This window comes from Xenopus laevis, chromosome 7L (assembly GCF_017654675.1).
Source record: "Xenopus laevis strain J_2021 chromosome 7L, Xenopus_laevis_v10.1, whole genome shotgun sequence".
NCBI classification, from domain to species: Eukaryota; Metazoa; Chordata; class Amphibia; order Anura; family Pipidae; genus Xenopus; species Xenopus laevis.
In genome coordinates this window covers 95,567,938-95,585,247 of record NC_054383.1, presented here as the reverse complement: position 1 = coordinate 95,585,247, position 17,310 = coordinate 95,567,938, and the positions used below count along the sequence as shown (strand labels likewise).

Genomic DNA, 17,310 nt, shown 5'->3' with positions numbered 1-17,310 from the left:
GAGCAGTAATTGCTATGTTTGGTTTTATTTCTGTTCAGCAATTCTTGTAAGAAAGTTCCAGACCCATAATAGCTTATAAAGCTACCATGCCATAAAGGGCTGTAAAGGTTTGCAGAACTAAGGTGCAGAGGCATCACTATGGGATGCAGCAAGATTCTTTCCTATCAGGGCTGAATGAATATGCACCTACAATCCCCACTCTCCCAGTCACAACACAGGCTGGAATATTAAGGAATGAAGGAACAAAATGTGAGATATGTTTGCCCCATCCAAGCCACGCATTTCATAAAACAGACATAGAGAAAAGGGAGAATAAAATACATTTAAGATTTACCAGGCATGGGACGTATATTTATAAAATGTAAACAACGATACAAAACCCCCCCCCCCCGTTTGCCACCAGTGAAAAACTGCTAAACTTCACGTTAAGCACTGCTGGCGGCGAGTCGGTTAATATTTTAAATTTGACTTTTATATGAAATAATTATAAATTTCTGCTTTTAAAATATTTAAGATATCACTAGTTTGAGAAACCGAGGAAGCTGGTTAGAAGTAAGACCAGTACTTTGCAGCTGGTATTTCCCCATAAGGGCTTCAGTCTGTTTTGGTCTATTGTCCGTGAGCGGAGCAGTTACGTGGAGCGGCTGCTGTAAATGGGAGTAGAAACTGCATGTTCACTGAGGGCTCCAATGCATGGAAATCCTTAGAAGTCCCCCTCTTCCTCTTCCTCATCTTCTGTGAAATGGTTTTGCTTCTTCCGCACGTTCCAATGTAAGCACTCAGCCAAGCTGTCAAACCAGTCGTTCACCGGGTCCCGAAAACAGATGGAAGGGACGGGGTAACATGAGGTAGTGATGCTAATGCTGCAAACACAGAAGGCAACACAAAAACAAAGTTTTGCTTAGCAAGAAGCTCATCAACCGTATCACAGAGCGTAGAACATTCACACATTCTCTGTTACCCACTTGTATTGGCTGATGCCTTTCCAGACACTCTATACTGAAACCACTCCTACAATGAACCAATATATCATGCGAGTCCATATGATTTTTTTAATAAAAAAATGAATTCCAATGGTTTTACATTTTTCAGTGGAAGAATAAAAAAACAAAAACAATGACTATATACAGGAATGGGATTCGTTATCCAGAAAGCTCCAAATAACAAAAAGGCCACCTCTCATAGACCCCATTTTAATCAAATAATTAAAATGTTTAAAAAAGTATTCCCCTTTTTCTGTTATAGGAACACAGTCGCTTGTACTTGATCCCATATACAATTAATCCCTATTGAAGGAAAATATGTAAATTTTTACATTAATGCAAATATTGTAATGTTTACATTTTTTGGCTAACTAACTATATTAGAAACATTTTTTGTTTTGCACAGCCTATCGATTTACCCAGTTTTTATTTTTACACTGAACTGTTCCTTTAAGGTATGGCGATCCAAATTAAAGAAAGAACCCCTTATCTGGAGAACCCCAGGTCCAGAGCATTCTGGATAACAGATACCATACCTGTATAAATAATTGTAATTTCAGTAGTAATTTATTAAAGTAAGCATCCAAAACCCAGTACCCATTTATTGGGTAATGGGTTCGGGATGCTTCCTATAATAAAGCTTGTGAGGGTTTTGCATAAAAAAGCAGTGGCGTAACTACCGGGGGAGTAGGGGGTGCAATTGGGCCAGGGCCCGCACCCCCGCAGGGCCCCCCGGCAGTCACGTGCCCACTGGAGTCGGCTGCAGCCGCACGGACAATGGTGGGGGGCGGGGCCCGGCTGCACGGCCCGCACCAGAGCCCGCTCCCACCTAGTTCCGTCACTGTAAAAAAAAGGCTCTTAAAGACCTGATAATATACGGGCAGATACATTTACATATAACAATAAAAGGCTTTTTAGACACCAGTATGTTCTAGTGAAGAATAGTGGCGTCTGTCACAGTACAGTGCGGGAAGCAAGCTGTCAGTCAGACATTGGCAGTGACAGGCAGGCATCGAAGCAAGTGTTTCCGGGGCTGCCCCATATTACTAAGCTAGTTGTGCCCATACACCAGCCACTAGTCTCCTGGACCCCCTAGTTGGTAGTGCCTGCCAACAAGTAAAATGGAGTCCCAATGAAAAAAAAGCCCCTCAAACACACAACCACTCCCCTGAGCTATCCTGGCCACTCCACAATTATACCAAAACTCCACCGACGATTCACCTAAACCCCACCCCTTTTGTGCCCCACAAATTGTGTTATCCTGGGCTCCTGCAGTACCCCTACATAGTGGCCCTGGTCACCAATTTGGTCTGGCATAAACACACTGATATAGAAGCCTTCACTCCAACGTTAGAAAGTTCATGGTTACAAATATCTGAATAATATTTGACAAATGGCATCTACCATCACAAAAACATCCACAAGTTATTCATGTGCCATAGGTGGTACTCCCAGAATCAAAGCATTTCTCTGCTTAGTGGTGGAAGTCTAAGTCTATGGGAACACATGTAGGCTCCTCTGCTCTGAGCTTGTGTATTTTTGCAGGCTGAGAGAAGTGGATCTGCTCTGTACCCCATCTCAATTGCTTTGAATTAAATCCGCCTGTATGCACACACATGGGAAGCGAAGTTGAGGTTGGCACAAATACACAAAGGAGGCACTCCCAGGCCGACCTCCGCTGTGTGACCACACGCAATCGGAAACTACCTACATTAATGTAGCCTGTAAAAATATGCAGGTTGAGAGCAATGGAGCCTACAGCCCAGTGTGTCCATTGGAAGTAAAAAGTGCAGAGTTTCGAGTCAAATCGAGAAAATGCTGGCTAAACATCTCACCTGTCTCCATGGCAGACTTCTTGTCTTTTCCTCCCATCGAATGATACCCAAGCAGTGTTTCGTGCATCAGGGGATAGCATGATCTTAAGATGAAAGGAGAAGGAAGACTTTTAAGTACATTCTTTTGAGATGGATCACTAATCATTTAATTAATTAATCATTTTAGACGGCAGGGAGGCAGTTCGGGGAGATTACTCGCCCCAAAGAAGAAGAGATTTGTCAACGGGCGACTAATCTCCCCGAATCTGCCTGTGTGCCCTGACCCTTAATAAGGAGCAGCCAAATAGAGTGTGATTATATAACTGGTTTGGCCAGACATTAAGCTGCCAATAGGCATAGAAGATAACAGAGATCTGATGAGAAAGTAAAAAAACAAACAGCGTCTATATCCTCAGGAGAATATTATCCATGAGGAAATACACAACAAAGCTTCTGGTGTTTTCTACAAAGTCACTTTTTTATCCATATTGTGTCATCCAAAATACACAAAATATTATCCATAATGAAAGAAAATATCACTCTAAGCAACTTAGCAGTTTGTATCCCCTTTGCTATTCTCTTCTTAGTTTGCCAGGCTCCAGAAACAATGAATCAGAAATCGGCTCTCCAAGAATCCAAATCCCACAATGCCATGTATGCTTCTGTTATTTCCTTCTTAGGTCTGAACATGGAAGGCATTGTGGGAAGTAAAGTCTTATTGGAGGAGAGCTGACTGGCAATACAATATTTCAGTGCTGGGAGTAGTCTGCTTGCTTTCTTGTTGACCCTTGCTATACCCTCAGCTAAGTCCTTTTGCCTTGTTAACAATACTTATGAGCATGAAGTTCAATATTGATAAGGTTAACAGGGCACATGTACGTTACAGAAGGAACTGAAAGGATAATGCAACGAAAACTGATTGTAAACCTGATTTACCTTGAGCTCGACTCCAGCAGGGACCACAATTGGTCGGAAGGAGAGGGAGTGAGGACAGATGGGGGTGATCATAATTGCTGGGACATTGGGGTGGATCATGGAGGCTCCAGCTGCTGCTGCATATGCAGTACTGCCAGTAGGTGTAGACACAATGACCCCTGAAAAACAACACGCATACTTAAAAAGCTTAATAAAATACACTTACAGAAGGAACGACTGCAAACATCTGCTACAGGAATCAAAAAGTAAAAGGTAAAACAAATTAAAGGGTTATTTAACTTTTCAGATGCATTAGAATGTCCTATTTTTAGTGACTTTTATAACTTCCTTCTTCATTTTTATAATTGTTGAACGTTAAGTCTTCTTCTTTTGCCAAATCCAGCTTTCAAATGGGGGTCACTAACACCGACAAACAAAATACTAGAGTGCACTATGAGGCTATCATTTTACTTTATTGGCATCTATTCTTCTATTCAATAGATGTGCACTGGCAAATACAGGTTTTATTTTGTATATTTTGCAAAGCTGCATCCAGCTCTTATTTTTTAATGAACATTTACAGACAAACCAGACAAAGTAAATGTACTTCTTATACAACTAGTTATTTTTGCTTACCATCCCCTTGCACTGTAGTTATAAGGTGCCCGTCTAGAAAGACATCGACATTGGAGAGATATGAGGAAGGACCTCTGTCTACTACCACTTCATTGAGGACCTAGGGTTAAAAAAAAGATTTTTTTTAAAAAAATTGTTACCTTATTAAACCAGAATATTACGTTTTATTAATGTGCTGCTGTTGCAATATAGCATACTGTTTGGGTTTGCAGGATTTACATTCGGCAGCTGATTTTATATAGGAAAGTCAGGAGATCCAAAAGGCAGGCTCTACAGAAAATCATCATTTTATTGTCGCATAACCGTAACTTTATTTAAGGTATGGTGTAAGATCTGAATAGCAACGACATGGCACTCAGAGGAGTGACAATAATCCAGAGAAATGATTGAATCAAAAACAGCTTCACACAGTAGTTTTAAACTGCAATGTGTTTAATAGCAGTGTAGGCACACTACTGCGTGAAGCTGTTTTTGATTCAATCATTTCTCTGGATTATTGTACCTTAAGGTGTAACACAGACACCTGAATCTGCAGCCATAAGGAAACTAACTTTGGGACCTGAATCAAACAAACTATTATTGACTCAGAGGAGGGAGATATTATTAAATGCATAATAATACAAAGTGCTTTTAGCCAGATTTTACACTGCATGCAATAGTAGCCTTTGTTGCATCAAAATGGGAGCTTCAGATACCAGGACAAAAATATTATGCAATATAAATTGCTATACATTCTATACTGCTTGCAGAAGGAAAGGCAAAGGAACCCACAATGAATTTTGTTGGATATTTAGGAGGTTATTTCATATGATTCCTAACAGCTTGTGGGGGAAGCTGATCCCTGTCCTACTACACAATCCCATCAATCCTATCAGTGTAGGGTTTGTAAAGCCCAATTGGTTGTTGAAGTACAGTAGATTATCCCTTAGGTAAGCACAGAGCAAATATCCATGCAATTATAATGTTTCTTTCCTTTTATTTATATAGCATACCAAAAAAAGTATATTTGCTTCAGTGGGGGGTTATACAAATCCCTGTCCCGCACCAATTCTAATTTTAGAAAAGCCATGTGTGAAGCACACGGAGCAGTGATAGGCAGACCTCAAATTGGCGTATGCATTTTTTTTTTTTAAAGGAGATCCGTCTGTCATCTTTCCATGTGCTTCAACATGGCACTTCAAATAAATAACATTGTAAGTGGTAAGTGGGGTGCTCTAACTACCATAAGCCTTAATATATATCACAATGTGAAACACACCGGAAGCCAAAGACGTTTTCCTGGTTTTCGCTGGATGCCAGCGTTGGTCAGATCTCGGCGTGTGCCATCGGCCTAAGTTATATGTAGATTTAAAAGCAGAAGCCCCTTTTAAAATACTGTAACTGCTGCAGTGTTGTGTATTCACACAATCTCTTGGAACGCACTGAATGTTTTAATATCAACCACTACAATACTATGTATAAAGAAGTTAAGGTTTGAGCCCTGCTTATTTCCCGGTCATTTAGCCAAGTTTCTTCCCTGAACAGTGTTTGTGGTGCAGAGTTGCAATAATAAGAGCTCTCTCTCTCTCTTGGTTTCTGTGCATATCCATAATTAACTTCACAGCACTGTAATCTATAGCTTTTGTAGATGCTGGGTGTGTGCAACATCTTTTGTTAAACGACTTGGTTACTTAGACACGGATAACTTTTTATAAAGCATTTACATGCACTTTGTTTTGTGCAAACTCCTACACCCCGAGCATGACACTCTGACCAGCTAACATGCCACAAGCAGTCGGATCTGTCACTGGATGTGGGGTTGGGATGTGACTCTACTTTTCTGGACCACTTTCCACATTGCCTTCTGGAAACAATGTGATAGTTTAATTTCTCTCATACAAAGAGGGGCAGAATTAGGAATCATTGAAGTTCGGGTTTCTGCAAAACTATTTTAGTCCACCTTAAACCTGGTAAACTTTTTATCTGGGTAAAAAAAAAACAATTGTTTGGGGCAGAACCTCAAGGGTTGATAAATCTGCTCCTGAGTGTCTCTCAAGTGTAATATCTGCTGACAATCACCTGATATTTTGTTTGCTTTATTGGTTCCTTTTCAGATTTGACTATGAGGCCATTTTCCTCCACTCCATTCTGTACTGCAGTTTTCTTGTCTCTGTGCTCTTTGGCCACTTTTACTTTTAACCTGCTGCGTAGTACAAGAGCGGCGTTACCTGTGGTGGAGGAAAATGAAAATGTTTATTTTCAGAAAATATTTGTTCTGTTCTTATAAATGCAAAAACAGCTATAAAGTGGAAAACCTATATTTGTAATCTCTCCCAAGCATAGTCAGCGGGATGCGCAATCTGAAAATCATCATCATTTATTTCATCATCATCATCATCATCATCATCATCATCATCATCATTTATTTATATAGCGCTGTCAAGATAGAAAATGATCTTTAACAGCAATCATCAAAATGTGGCAGTTGCTAAACCTTGACTGTGAGTATTCCAAAAGCAGGACAAAGTTATTTTTAAGAAGCTGTATTTTGTCAATGGAAGGAGTGGTTTTATTATAAATAAAATCACTACTACAGGCTTAAATGCAACAAGATGCTGTTATGAAAAAACATCCAAGAACCAAAAAACTTAACATTTACTCTGCTGCCAGTTTTGACACTGCACTACATGTCTCTTACCTTCTATAACCTGAGTGACTTGAGTTTGGAAGTTATCAAAGTTAAAGGGGGTGAGGAAACCCAGTGATCCCAAATGAAACGCCATCACCGGAGGAACACTATCCTGAAACCAGAGAAACAGCCTCATTGACATACTGATGAAAGTATCTAAAATTTAAAATGCAAATTAATACAAAGTATTTTTTTATTCAGTAGGGTGTTTAGGCTAGAGACACGCGATTGGGGATCTCGACTGGCGTTTCTCCGATCCCCCTGCACCTGGAAGCATTGTCTCAGATCAAGTGCAAGCAGACGCAGCGTATTTCGGTGCCAAAATGAGACATTTTGCATTTCGCACTGAAAACTGTCCTGCCTGCAGAAGAGAAGGGGGCATGTATTCTACACTTGCAGAGAACCAGTATCGTCTGGCCCTTGCCTTAAGTTTCATTTAGTATTCTATACCAGGCAGCTGTCTTAGTTACATAGAAGGAGGTCAGTCAGAGTCTGCAAACCTCTTTTTAGATGGATCTAGGCCAGTAACATCAATTTAGACCTGGATCTAGAATCTGTATTTGGATGAGCTTTAAAAAAAGACAATCGATTCTTGAGTACCATGTTAATTTTATTTGGGTTAGTGCCTTGTATGACTGTGTCTACTAAACTATTACAAATATAGGAACTATTATCCAGAATGTTTGGGATCTGGGGGTTTCCCTATAAGGGGCCTTTCCAGATTTGGATCATCAGGTCTGCTAAAAATGAAACATTTAAACATGGAATAAGCCCAACAGGAATTGTTGCCACCAGTATGGATTCATGCAGCTAAGTTAACATCAAGTACAAGGCACCTTTTTATTATTACAGAAAAACAGGAAATAATGTTTACAAATTAGACTTATCTGATTCTATGGGAGGTGGCCTTTCCATAATGTAGAACTTTATGGACAACAGATTGCTGGATATGGGATCCCATCCATACCTCTACTTTTATTAGAAGTAACTTTACTCAGTAAGAAAAGTTATAGACCATTTCAACTCTTTTAAAAACGAATAAGTATGTTGTCTCTAAAATATCTTTGTCAAGATTTGCAAGTTTCAGTGGGGAGTTTCTATTATGGCCTATCAAATCTTTTATTACTAAACAATAAGGCAAAAGGGAAGGGGACATACCTGAAAGAGCGATGATGCATAGAGTAAAGTCCCGTCCCCTCCAAGGCAAATAATGAAGTCAATTTGATTGGATATATCATCGTAATCTAGTATTAATTAAACAGAGTGATTTAACGGCTAAACTGCTGGATTGTGGGGAAACTAGATGCTATCAACACTACCGGCTATTAAAGTCATCAACTGTGTTCAGCATGTGATACTTACCTTCTCTAAATGTGCAAAATCTCTTTTTCACTGGTCCAAAGTTTTCATCATTAGCAATAGCGGGATCTTCAAGGACTTTTTTTTCCACATAAACAATCATGTTTTTCTCCTGCATAAATACAAGCACAAGAGTAACAGAAAACAAACATGAGTCATGGGTAAAAAACACCTGTAGGCCTCCAGTACAGTGCTGCATGGCATTCAGACTAAGATTACTGGAATACAAAAGCATGTTTACTTTCTTCTGGAGTGGCCAGAAGCACAACCAACACAAGAAGCTTTATAATGCTTTTGTTTTTTTATGGTGACACGGGAACTACTTTTCTTGGAGGTTTCTTAGACTAGGCTCCTCTAACTCTCTCTGCATTGGAAAACCAAACTCATCGTCTTGAAAAAATATGATGGTCCTTTTTCCGGTTGTCTGTCAGCAGGCGCAGAGCTCAGGTAACATGCAGAGTCAAGAGTACATTTACAAGTGAAAATAAACGGTCTTGTGTATAGAAGCCTAAGGGCAGAGACACACGTGGAGATTTGGGGAGATTAAGTCGCTCCGGCGATAAATCACCTCTTCTTCGAGCGACTAATCTCCCCGAACTGCCTTCCCGCCGGCTAGAATGTAAATCACCGGCAGGATGGCACTTTGAGTGCTTCGTTTTCCGAAGTTGCCTCATGAGGAAACTTCAGGCGACTTCAGAAAACGTAGCGATCCGAGTGCCATCTTGCCGACGATTCAGGTTCTAGCTGGTGGGAAGGAAATTCAGGGAGATTAGTCACCTGAACAAGAGGCGATTTGTCACCGGGCGACTAATCTCCCCGAATCTCCACGTGTGTCTCTCGGCACTAAGGGTCTGCTCTGATCCTTTACAGTAGTGTCTGCCTGTATGTTACCTTCACCTTCACTACAAGATATAGGCATCTCAGTGCAATTAAGCTCAAAACTTACAGCACCTCATTGAGATGACCACTAAAGAGTCTGCTCCTATCTCATTTTATCAGAGGGTGCTGACCAAATCTATTTTTAATCTCAGGCCAGATTGAGCACAGACTGTGAACAGGGAAATTTAAGGACATGTGCTGGATTATGGCTAAAATTATGATTAATCTGTCTGTAGAATAAAGTGCTGGAATTTGAAATTAAACCTGGATTTACTGCACCTATCATTTTAGAAGTACTTTAAAGTTAACGGAGAGGCAAAGTATCAGGCTAATGGCATTGAACATTATGTGGCTCTTATGAAGTACTGTAGTGGTCAAACTCCCCTTACATGGGAACACCACATCATTTCTTGTTTCGAAGCAACTTTTAAATATACATTAAGGGGGTGATTTATCAAGGTTTGAATATGAATTTTTTCCACGATTAGAATTTGAATTTTTGCCATGATTCAATTTTTTTTGCACAAAAACTCACAAATTCTGATTATATTTTCAAAAACTTGAATGTCTGGTATTTTATCAATGTAAAAAAAAAAATCGTCATTTAAAAGCTAGAGAGGTAATGTAGAAGTCAATGGGAGTTGTCTAGGCAAAACTCAAGCCATTTTTTTAATTCAAGATTTTCGAGTTTGTAAATATACAAATTTGAGGTGTTCAAGCTTATAATAAAAATTTGATGTATTTCAGGTTTAAGCCTATAAACTCAAAAAATTCACGACTGCATTCAATTGAGTTATTTACATTTGAATTGTTCATAAATAAGCAAAGATAAAATCTCACAACAAACAAATACGATTTTTGATAAATAGACCCATAACATTTCTATTGCAGGGCACTGCGGGAAATGGGGACTTGACTGGAGGAAAGCAGACTTCTGCTACATTTTTTTTTTAACAGCCAGAACCAGCAGTGCACACAGCAACACACACATGCTGCTTTCAGTTGTAATTTCATTTTCAAATAACTTTAAAACTTTTTTTCAATTAATTATTGAAAAGATCATTTTTCTTTAAATATGCAAAAATAATTGTGTGTCCCTCTATAATTGCCTAATGCTGCTTCCCTTATCAAAAGGCAATGATCTGTCTATGGCAGGCATTAGGGTGGGAAAGAAGCAACATATAATTAAGAACATTTAAACCACCACAAGAGCACCATGGCAGCCAAAACATCATACACTACTTAAGGTGCCGATAATATAGTACGAAACTAATTTTCGCACAATATTCGGTGCGTGTATGGTGGGAGACAAGCGAATCGATATTGCCAGAAGATTCCGATATCGGTCGGCTCGTCGATTGGCCCAGGCGGAAAATTTTGATCGGGTGCCTTTGAAGGCATCTAAACATCGGCCATTGTTAGTGGTGAATCATCAGATACAGGTAGAATTCTATAGTTTCTACCTGTATATCTGACAATACACGTGTGTATTGGAACGAACGTTCTTTCTTGGAAAGATCGCAATTGTAATGTCTTTGGCCTTCTTTAGACTCATCTCGGAGACCTTACCTCTGTGAGAAAAACACACAGCTCTTTAAAGGGCTTCAGCAGGCTGGCATCTCTGATTTTCTTTATCACCAATACGCTTTTGGGAGGCTTGTTCCACGTTAGCAGCTGACTTGCTGGGTCCTGAATATGCCTTCAAAGTTTCATTGAAAAATAAAATTGCAATTATAAAATAGGAAGTAAATGGTTTTTCAAAATGTAATAATATAGTGAGTAGTCCTGCATTTGCAGGGTATACAATAAGAAACACATTTTGTTCTACTAAATGGCATTCAGTACATATTTAATGATGGATGTCCATTAGGCATGTCACTTCTTTAAATAAAGCATTCCACTAGAATACAACAGGCAGGCACTGAATGGCTGTAAAAAAACAGTACAAAGCAGAAAGAAGCTTTTTCTGAAACAAATAATACAAATAGGGGGCCTGTTAGGGTCTAAACCCATCAATGTTACTGCCCACAGTTCATTGTCAAAACAATTCTTCATTCTTGCCTCTCCTTTTTTAATAGTAAGGAATATAAATCTTTTTTGATAACAAAACAATACTATTACCATGTATTGGGCACTCTACATAACAGATTTTACACCTGTACTCACTTAACCTTGTCAATAAACCATGCTTGAAAGGGAAAAGAGGCAGGGTTAATATAATTTAAAATATTTCCATCTAAATAAACCCCAAAAGCAATGCTGAAGAGGAAACTCTGGCAAGTAAACAAGCTTACTGCCACAGAAAATAGAACATAGAACTTAAGAAAAACAGTATAAGTATGTTCATGTGGAAGAGCTCAAAATGTTAAAAAATAAAAATAATAATAATTAGCACACTGTTCATGATTTTCTTTTACCCACAATGCAATATTCCGCCCCAGAATTCCAGGATGAATGCACCCATGATGCATGTCCAAGCCTTTGCAAGGGATCCCTGGGAATTAAAGATGGCAGTGTGGTGTTTACTTCGAAAAATGTAATCCTCTGGGGAATACCCATTAGTTTGCTTGTCCCGAGTCAAATACCTTTTCCTTTAAACGAGGAAGTAGGAAAATATTTCCTAGTAGTGTCACAGAGTTAAAAGCATGAAGGGGAAATAATATGAACAAATAATATAAAACCCACATTGTAACAGAGGGAGATTCATAGGAAGCAAATTCCAACAGAACAGATGAGTAATGAGGAAACTGCACTGGATAATTGTTCAAACCATTATTATGTATCACTTGCTTAATCTAGGGATTCCCTACTGTTGTTCCACTAAGCCTTACTAGGAAGGTTTCATGATCTCTCTCTGCAGGAATCTATTGGCCTGAGTCCTATCTGTAAAAGATTCATCAACAGGCTGAGCATACACAAAATGTTGGCACTGATCTGTCCTTTTTAGAATACACATTGCCTGCTACAATCAATGGAGAGATAAAGTGTGTATTCCTCTTACACAGATAATATAAGCTTTTCATCTTGTATGCAGAATATAAGAAGTACATGCTAAAGACAATATAACTATTATAGCTTGTTTAAAAATGTTTCCAAAAGAGATCCGGTTTTGTGCATCCTCCCTTGTTTATTTATTAGGGAGGCACCGAATCCACAATTTTGGATTCGGCCGAAACCCCGAATCCTTTTCGAAAGATTTGGCCGAATACCGAAATCGAATCCTAATTTGCATATGCAAATTAGGGGTTGGAAGGGGAAAAAATGTTTACTTCCTTGTTTTGTGACAAAAAGTCACGCGATTTCCCTGCCTACCCCTAATTTACATTTGCAAATTAGGGTTCGGATTCGGTTCGGCCGGGCAGAAGGATTCGGCCGAATCCAAATCCTGCTGAAAAAGGCCGAATTCCGAACCGAATCCTGGATTATTTATAGGCACCAGGGCATCGTATTGTGCATCATATTGTATAAAGCAGGAGATCAATGTACAAAGGAAAGAAGGATGAGAACTTTTCACAATCTACCAAAAACACATGGAGGAAGGTCTGTACAAGCCAAAGTGAAAAATGCGCCTGCCTGTGTCAGTGAACAATGATATTGTAAGAAACAGGGCCACCATCAATATTCTTGGGGCCCCATACTACGAAGTTAGCAAGGTGCTCTCCCCCAGGGGTCCCTGTTTGCCTGGGCAGTGAACACTAGAATGGGGCATCAATACAAAAATGCCACTTAGGTTAACAAATAACATGATCCACCTTAAGCCCACCCACTTACCTGCAGGTCAAGCCCACTTACTGTTGTGAAAATCATACCCTCCCTTCTCTTGGTGTGCCCAGCCTTCTACTATATCCGGTATATATTGTATACAATTTTCTAGAAGGATTTTTGCCAAAATTGTGACATTTTCTTACTTTTAACACTTGATAGACATACCTTTAAAAAATCCTTTAAAAATGAACTTAGAGAGGCAACTGTAACAAACATTTGATTTGATGAATATCAAATTAACTGTGGTTGCTAAGTTATAGCAAGACAAACCAACCATAACATTAGTCCAAGGTGCAATTTTTTAGATTTACATGGAATGCTATAGGAATGACCTGGTCGGTCACTTAATGTGTAACAAATTCACAGATATCATATTTCGCCATTTACAGAAACTCCCTGCAGCAAACAAATGCTATATTTGTATTTAAAAAAAATCAAGGCAGGCTCTAGAAACTCTTAACGTGTGCAAACCTGTAGTACTTGAACTTAATGACACAGCCCGCTCACCTTATTTACACAATCCCAAGACCCAAAGGCCAAACATTAGGCTACTGTGGCCATTTGCAACAATGTGCTTGGGCTGACTCCCGTCACTTTTATGTAGTCACTGTATAATATTTGCACTTTTACTGCGCATCAAACAAAATCTTCAGTTTAGCAAAATTTCCTTTAGTTCTTTGCTTAATGTTACCCTTTGTAGGTCTGATTTGTCAAATGCTCAGACTGATAATTGATGCAGAGGTGTTTCTTATGGATGAATGTGCTTTAGCTCTAAATTAAATCCACTTGGGAATGGAACTGTAATGTTCTGAAAGCTCATCTTTCAACTTACTTAGTCAATCAATCAAGACATCTTATTTACATCACTTGTATTTGTCTCTGCAAAACTGAAACTTTTAAACATCGTTGTGACACATACAGCATTATTAGGATAGTTCTGTCTTGCAAAACGTTCTGAATACTCAGGACGGGTAGGTATTGTATAGTATTGTAAGGCAACATCAGGCTACCATTTATTTGTGAAATACCGAATCCTTTTCCATAGAACTAAATAGCAACATAATATTCAATCAATGACATAAAACTTTAGAGAATTAAAAGGGGATTTTGCCTGTTTACAACATCCAGGGCAACATATAATGCATCATCCATTTTTACAAATCCATTAAGTGATGTACGTTAAGTTTAATTTGGAAAATAATTGGTGGCACTGTTTGATTGATTTTCCTTAGGATAATAAATGACAACTGTAATTCTGTGTTTATTTTGAGTCATCCTAGGAATGTAAACCCGTCTCACAAGTTTAAAGAGATTTGAGCAGCTTTGCCACTTGAAGTCAGTGCAGTTCCCCTAAGGCTAATTGGGTGTATTATATCAATGTGCTTGAGAAATGCAGAAAGTATTACAGTACATCATTTATAGAGTTTCTATTATATCATATTAGGGATGATTAGGGAGGTGACATATGCATGTAAAGCTGGACTAGCCCAGAAGACAGTACATATATCAGCATTGTGTGCTTTAGGCAATTATATATAAAATTTATATGGATTAAAATGCAAAAATCTGAATAATGGGTACAAGTCTGTGTTTGTCTGCCTCTGGGTAAGGTCCATGCAGCATGTGACATTATATAGATGACAGAGAAAGAAGAATCCAGTGAGCAGCCCAAAGGGTTTCAGTTGAAAAACCACTGTCTCAGAGTATCTCCCAAAGGAAAGGGGTGCCCAAATAGTGTATCCAGGATTCCATGGCAATTTTAACTTTCTTATCCTGCAAACAAGTCACTCCCTACATGTGCACTTGTCTGGGCACCAACTGGTAAAACGAACGTAAGCTCTTTAGTACAGTATATGTCTCTGCAATTCAATTAGTCAAGTATTTGAATTTAGCACTTATGTATGGTTTCATTCATTTTGCATAAGTTTTAGTTATTACATGCTGAGCATTCTCCGTATGCACATTTGTTTCATTACGTGTATGTGATTTACAATGTCTTGATTGGTAACGGGATTCTAAAAGATGCAATTTAAAGCAGCTTTTTAAAGGGATGTGAACATATATTAATTGCCCATCAAAAAAACAAATGAGTTGCAGGCAACCTTAATGGGTCAGTCATTTACGGGAGATGCTTTGTCCAAAAGTCATTGTTCGAAAACTGGAAAAACAGCCCCACTGAAAAGCTGAAAAGCAGTAATGGCAATGCCCCATTAGCATTATAATCATATAATAATGATTATATAATAGGACATTTAATGCATTTATCACATTGTGATGTAACCCATCTCATAAAGAGCTATAGGTGGTTAAAAGAATTATAGTTCTACTATAACAGAACAGCAGAAAAGATGACAACAAAAAGTAAACAAAACCTATGAAACTACAGATATGGGATCTGTTATCTGGGATGCTTGGGACCTGGGGCTTTCTGGATAACGGACCCTTCTGTAATGTATCTTCATAACTTATGTCTTAAATAAACTCAATAGGTTGGTTTTGCTTTGAATAAGTATTATCTCCTAATTTGGCTCAAGTACAAGGTACTGTTTTTAATAGTACAGGTATCTTATCCGGAAACCCGAAATCCAGAAAGCTCTGAATTATGGAATGGTTGTCTCCCATAGACTCCATTTTATCCAAATAATCCAAATTTTTAAAAATGATTTCCTTTTTCTCTGTAATAATAAAACAGTACCTTCTACTTTATCCCAACTAAGATATAATTAATCCTTATTGGAAGCAAAACCAGCCTATTGGTTTATTTAATGTTTAAATTAATTTCTAGTAGACTTAAGTCATGAAGACCCAAATTATGGAAAGATCCCTTATCCGGAAAACCCCAGGTCCCGAGCATTCTGGATAACAGGTCCCATACCTGTACAAAGAAAAAGGAAATCATTTTTAAAAATTTGGATATCTGGATACTTGGAGTCTATGGGAGATGGCCATTGCATAATTCTGAGCTTTCTGGATAACGGATCCCATACCTGTACAAGTTCTACAGGTTCTTTTTGCCTGGTACAGTACATTGCAGGAGGCAGGACATTATCATTGGTGGTACAACATTATCATACGTAAACAAAACATGTCCCCGGTCACACAGAGTAAACAAAAGTATGAGATTGATGCCAGATTACATTTAGTCTTAACTCGCATTTCTCTTATCAAATGTTCAGTACACAACTAAATCACACAGACACCCGAAAAACGTATCCTGACAACGTTCGGTATTAACAACACATTTTTTGTTCACAGAATTTGCAGAAAGTTAAACACACGTATATAACAATATATACCCTCTGTATAGCTCTTTCCCTGTCTACATCACATCACGTCAGTTAGGAAGATGCAAAGGGCAGCCTGAGCCTGTTTGTCTCATTGCATCCAATTTAAAATGAATACGGTATGATAAAGCAAAAGCTTGATGCAACAGGTACAAGGTATATTTAAATGATACAAACCATTTCCAGGTGTTCTTAGGAATATCCTTATGCTTGACGCGGTCAAAAATCTTCATTGTCTTCTTCATAGAATCGCCAGCCACAGAATTGAAACTTATCAAGAAAGAGGCTAATGCTCCCAAAACATTGCTAGAGCTTTCCGTTGTTTTTGTTTTGTTTCGTATGAGCCCCTATGACTGTGCTAGGACTGTAAACCTTAAATAAATATTAATAAAACTAAATCTGACTTTGTCATAAGTAACTAACATGTTGCATGTATGGAAGTCTCCAAGCCTGAAAGCCTTGGAGCCGTTGCTTTGTAAGTATACAGGGATTTGCCATTCCGGTTGTGATAAACATGTGAGAAAGCATGTATTGGAAACAGCTTTTCAGGCCAATAATAAAAATTTCACCAATAAAAATGAAGAACTTGGCAAATGTCCTACTCTGATAAGAAAATGAAGTTCAAAAAAATAAAATTTCCATGGAGCCTGGTGTTTTAAGGTGTTGTGTCGGGTGGCTGGAGCCCAGAGAAATGCAAGATACCTAAAGAGCCAGGCATGCTAGTATTATATTACATAACTCAGGAGCAGCCCAGTAGGTGGAACAAGAAAGCTTAAGTCAGGGTTGGGAAGCATATGAGCCTCTCACTGTTCCAGCTGCTCCTGATATGTAACAGACAGAACGAGGGAGGATCAATCAGGAGGAAGGATTCTGCACAATAGGACAACACCTGTGATTTGCGCCTCCTTGTTTTAGTCCCAAAATAGAACGTATAACAAAACAATTAACTCCCTTCTCTAAGGGGCTAATAAATATCATATAGTAAGGATTCCACATGTTGTAAATGA

The 17,310-nt window shown here is 38.7% G+C and overlaps 1 protein-coding gene across 6 annotated transcripts in view; it reads right to left on the bottom strand.

The window, feature by feature from the left end:
• Positions 1–255: 255 nt before the first annotated feature.
• Positions 256–17,310, bottom strand: part of nadk.L (NAD kinase L homeolog) — a 43,118-nt gene continuing 26,063 nt past the window's right edge. For 4 of the 6 annotated variants that reach the window (XM_018224633.2, XM_018224632.2, XM_018224634.2 and 1 more), the window contains exons 4-12: positions 10,824–10,953; positions 8,379–8,487; positions 8,175–8,260; positions 7,026–7,128; positions 6,407–6,555; positions 4,349–4,448; positions 3,734–3,891; positions 2,819–2,901; positions 256–863 (exon numbers count right to left, since the gene is read on the bottom strand). In XM_018224633.2, the coding sequence (XP_018080122.1) occupies positions 704–863; positions 2,819–2,901; positions 3,734–3,891; positions 4,349–4,448; positions 6,407–6,555; positions 7,026–7,128; positions 8,175–8,260; positions 8,379–8,487; positions 10,824–10,953 (1,078 nt within the window). In that variant the 3' untranslated portion in view covers positions 256–703. 6 annotated transcript variants of the gene reach the window in all.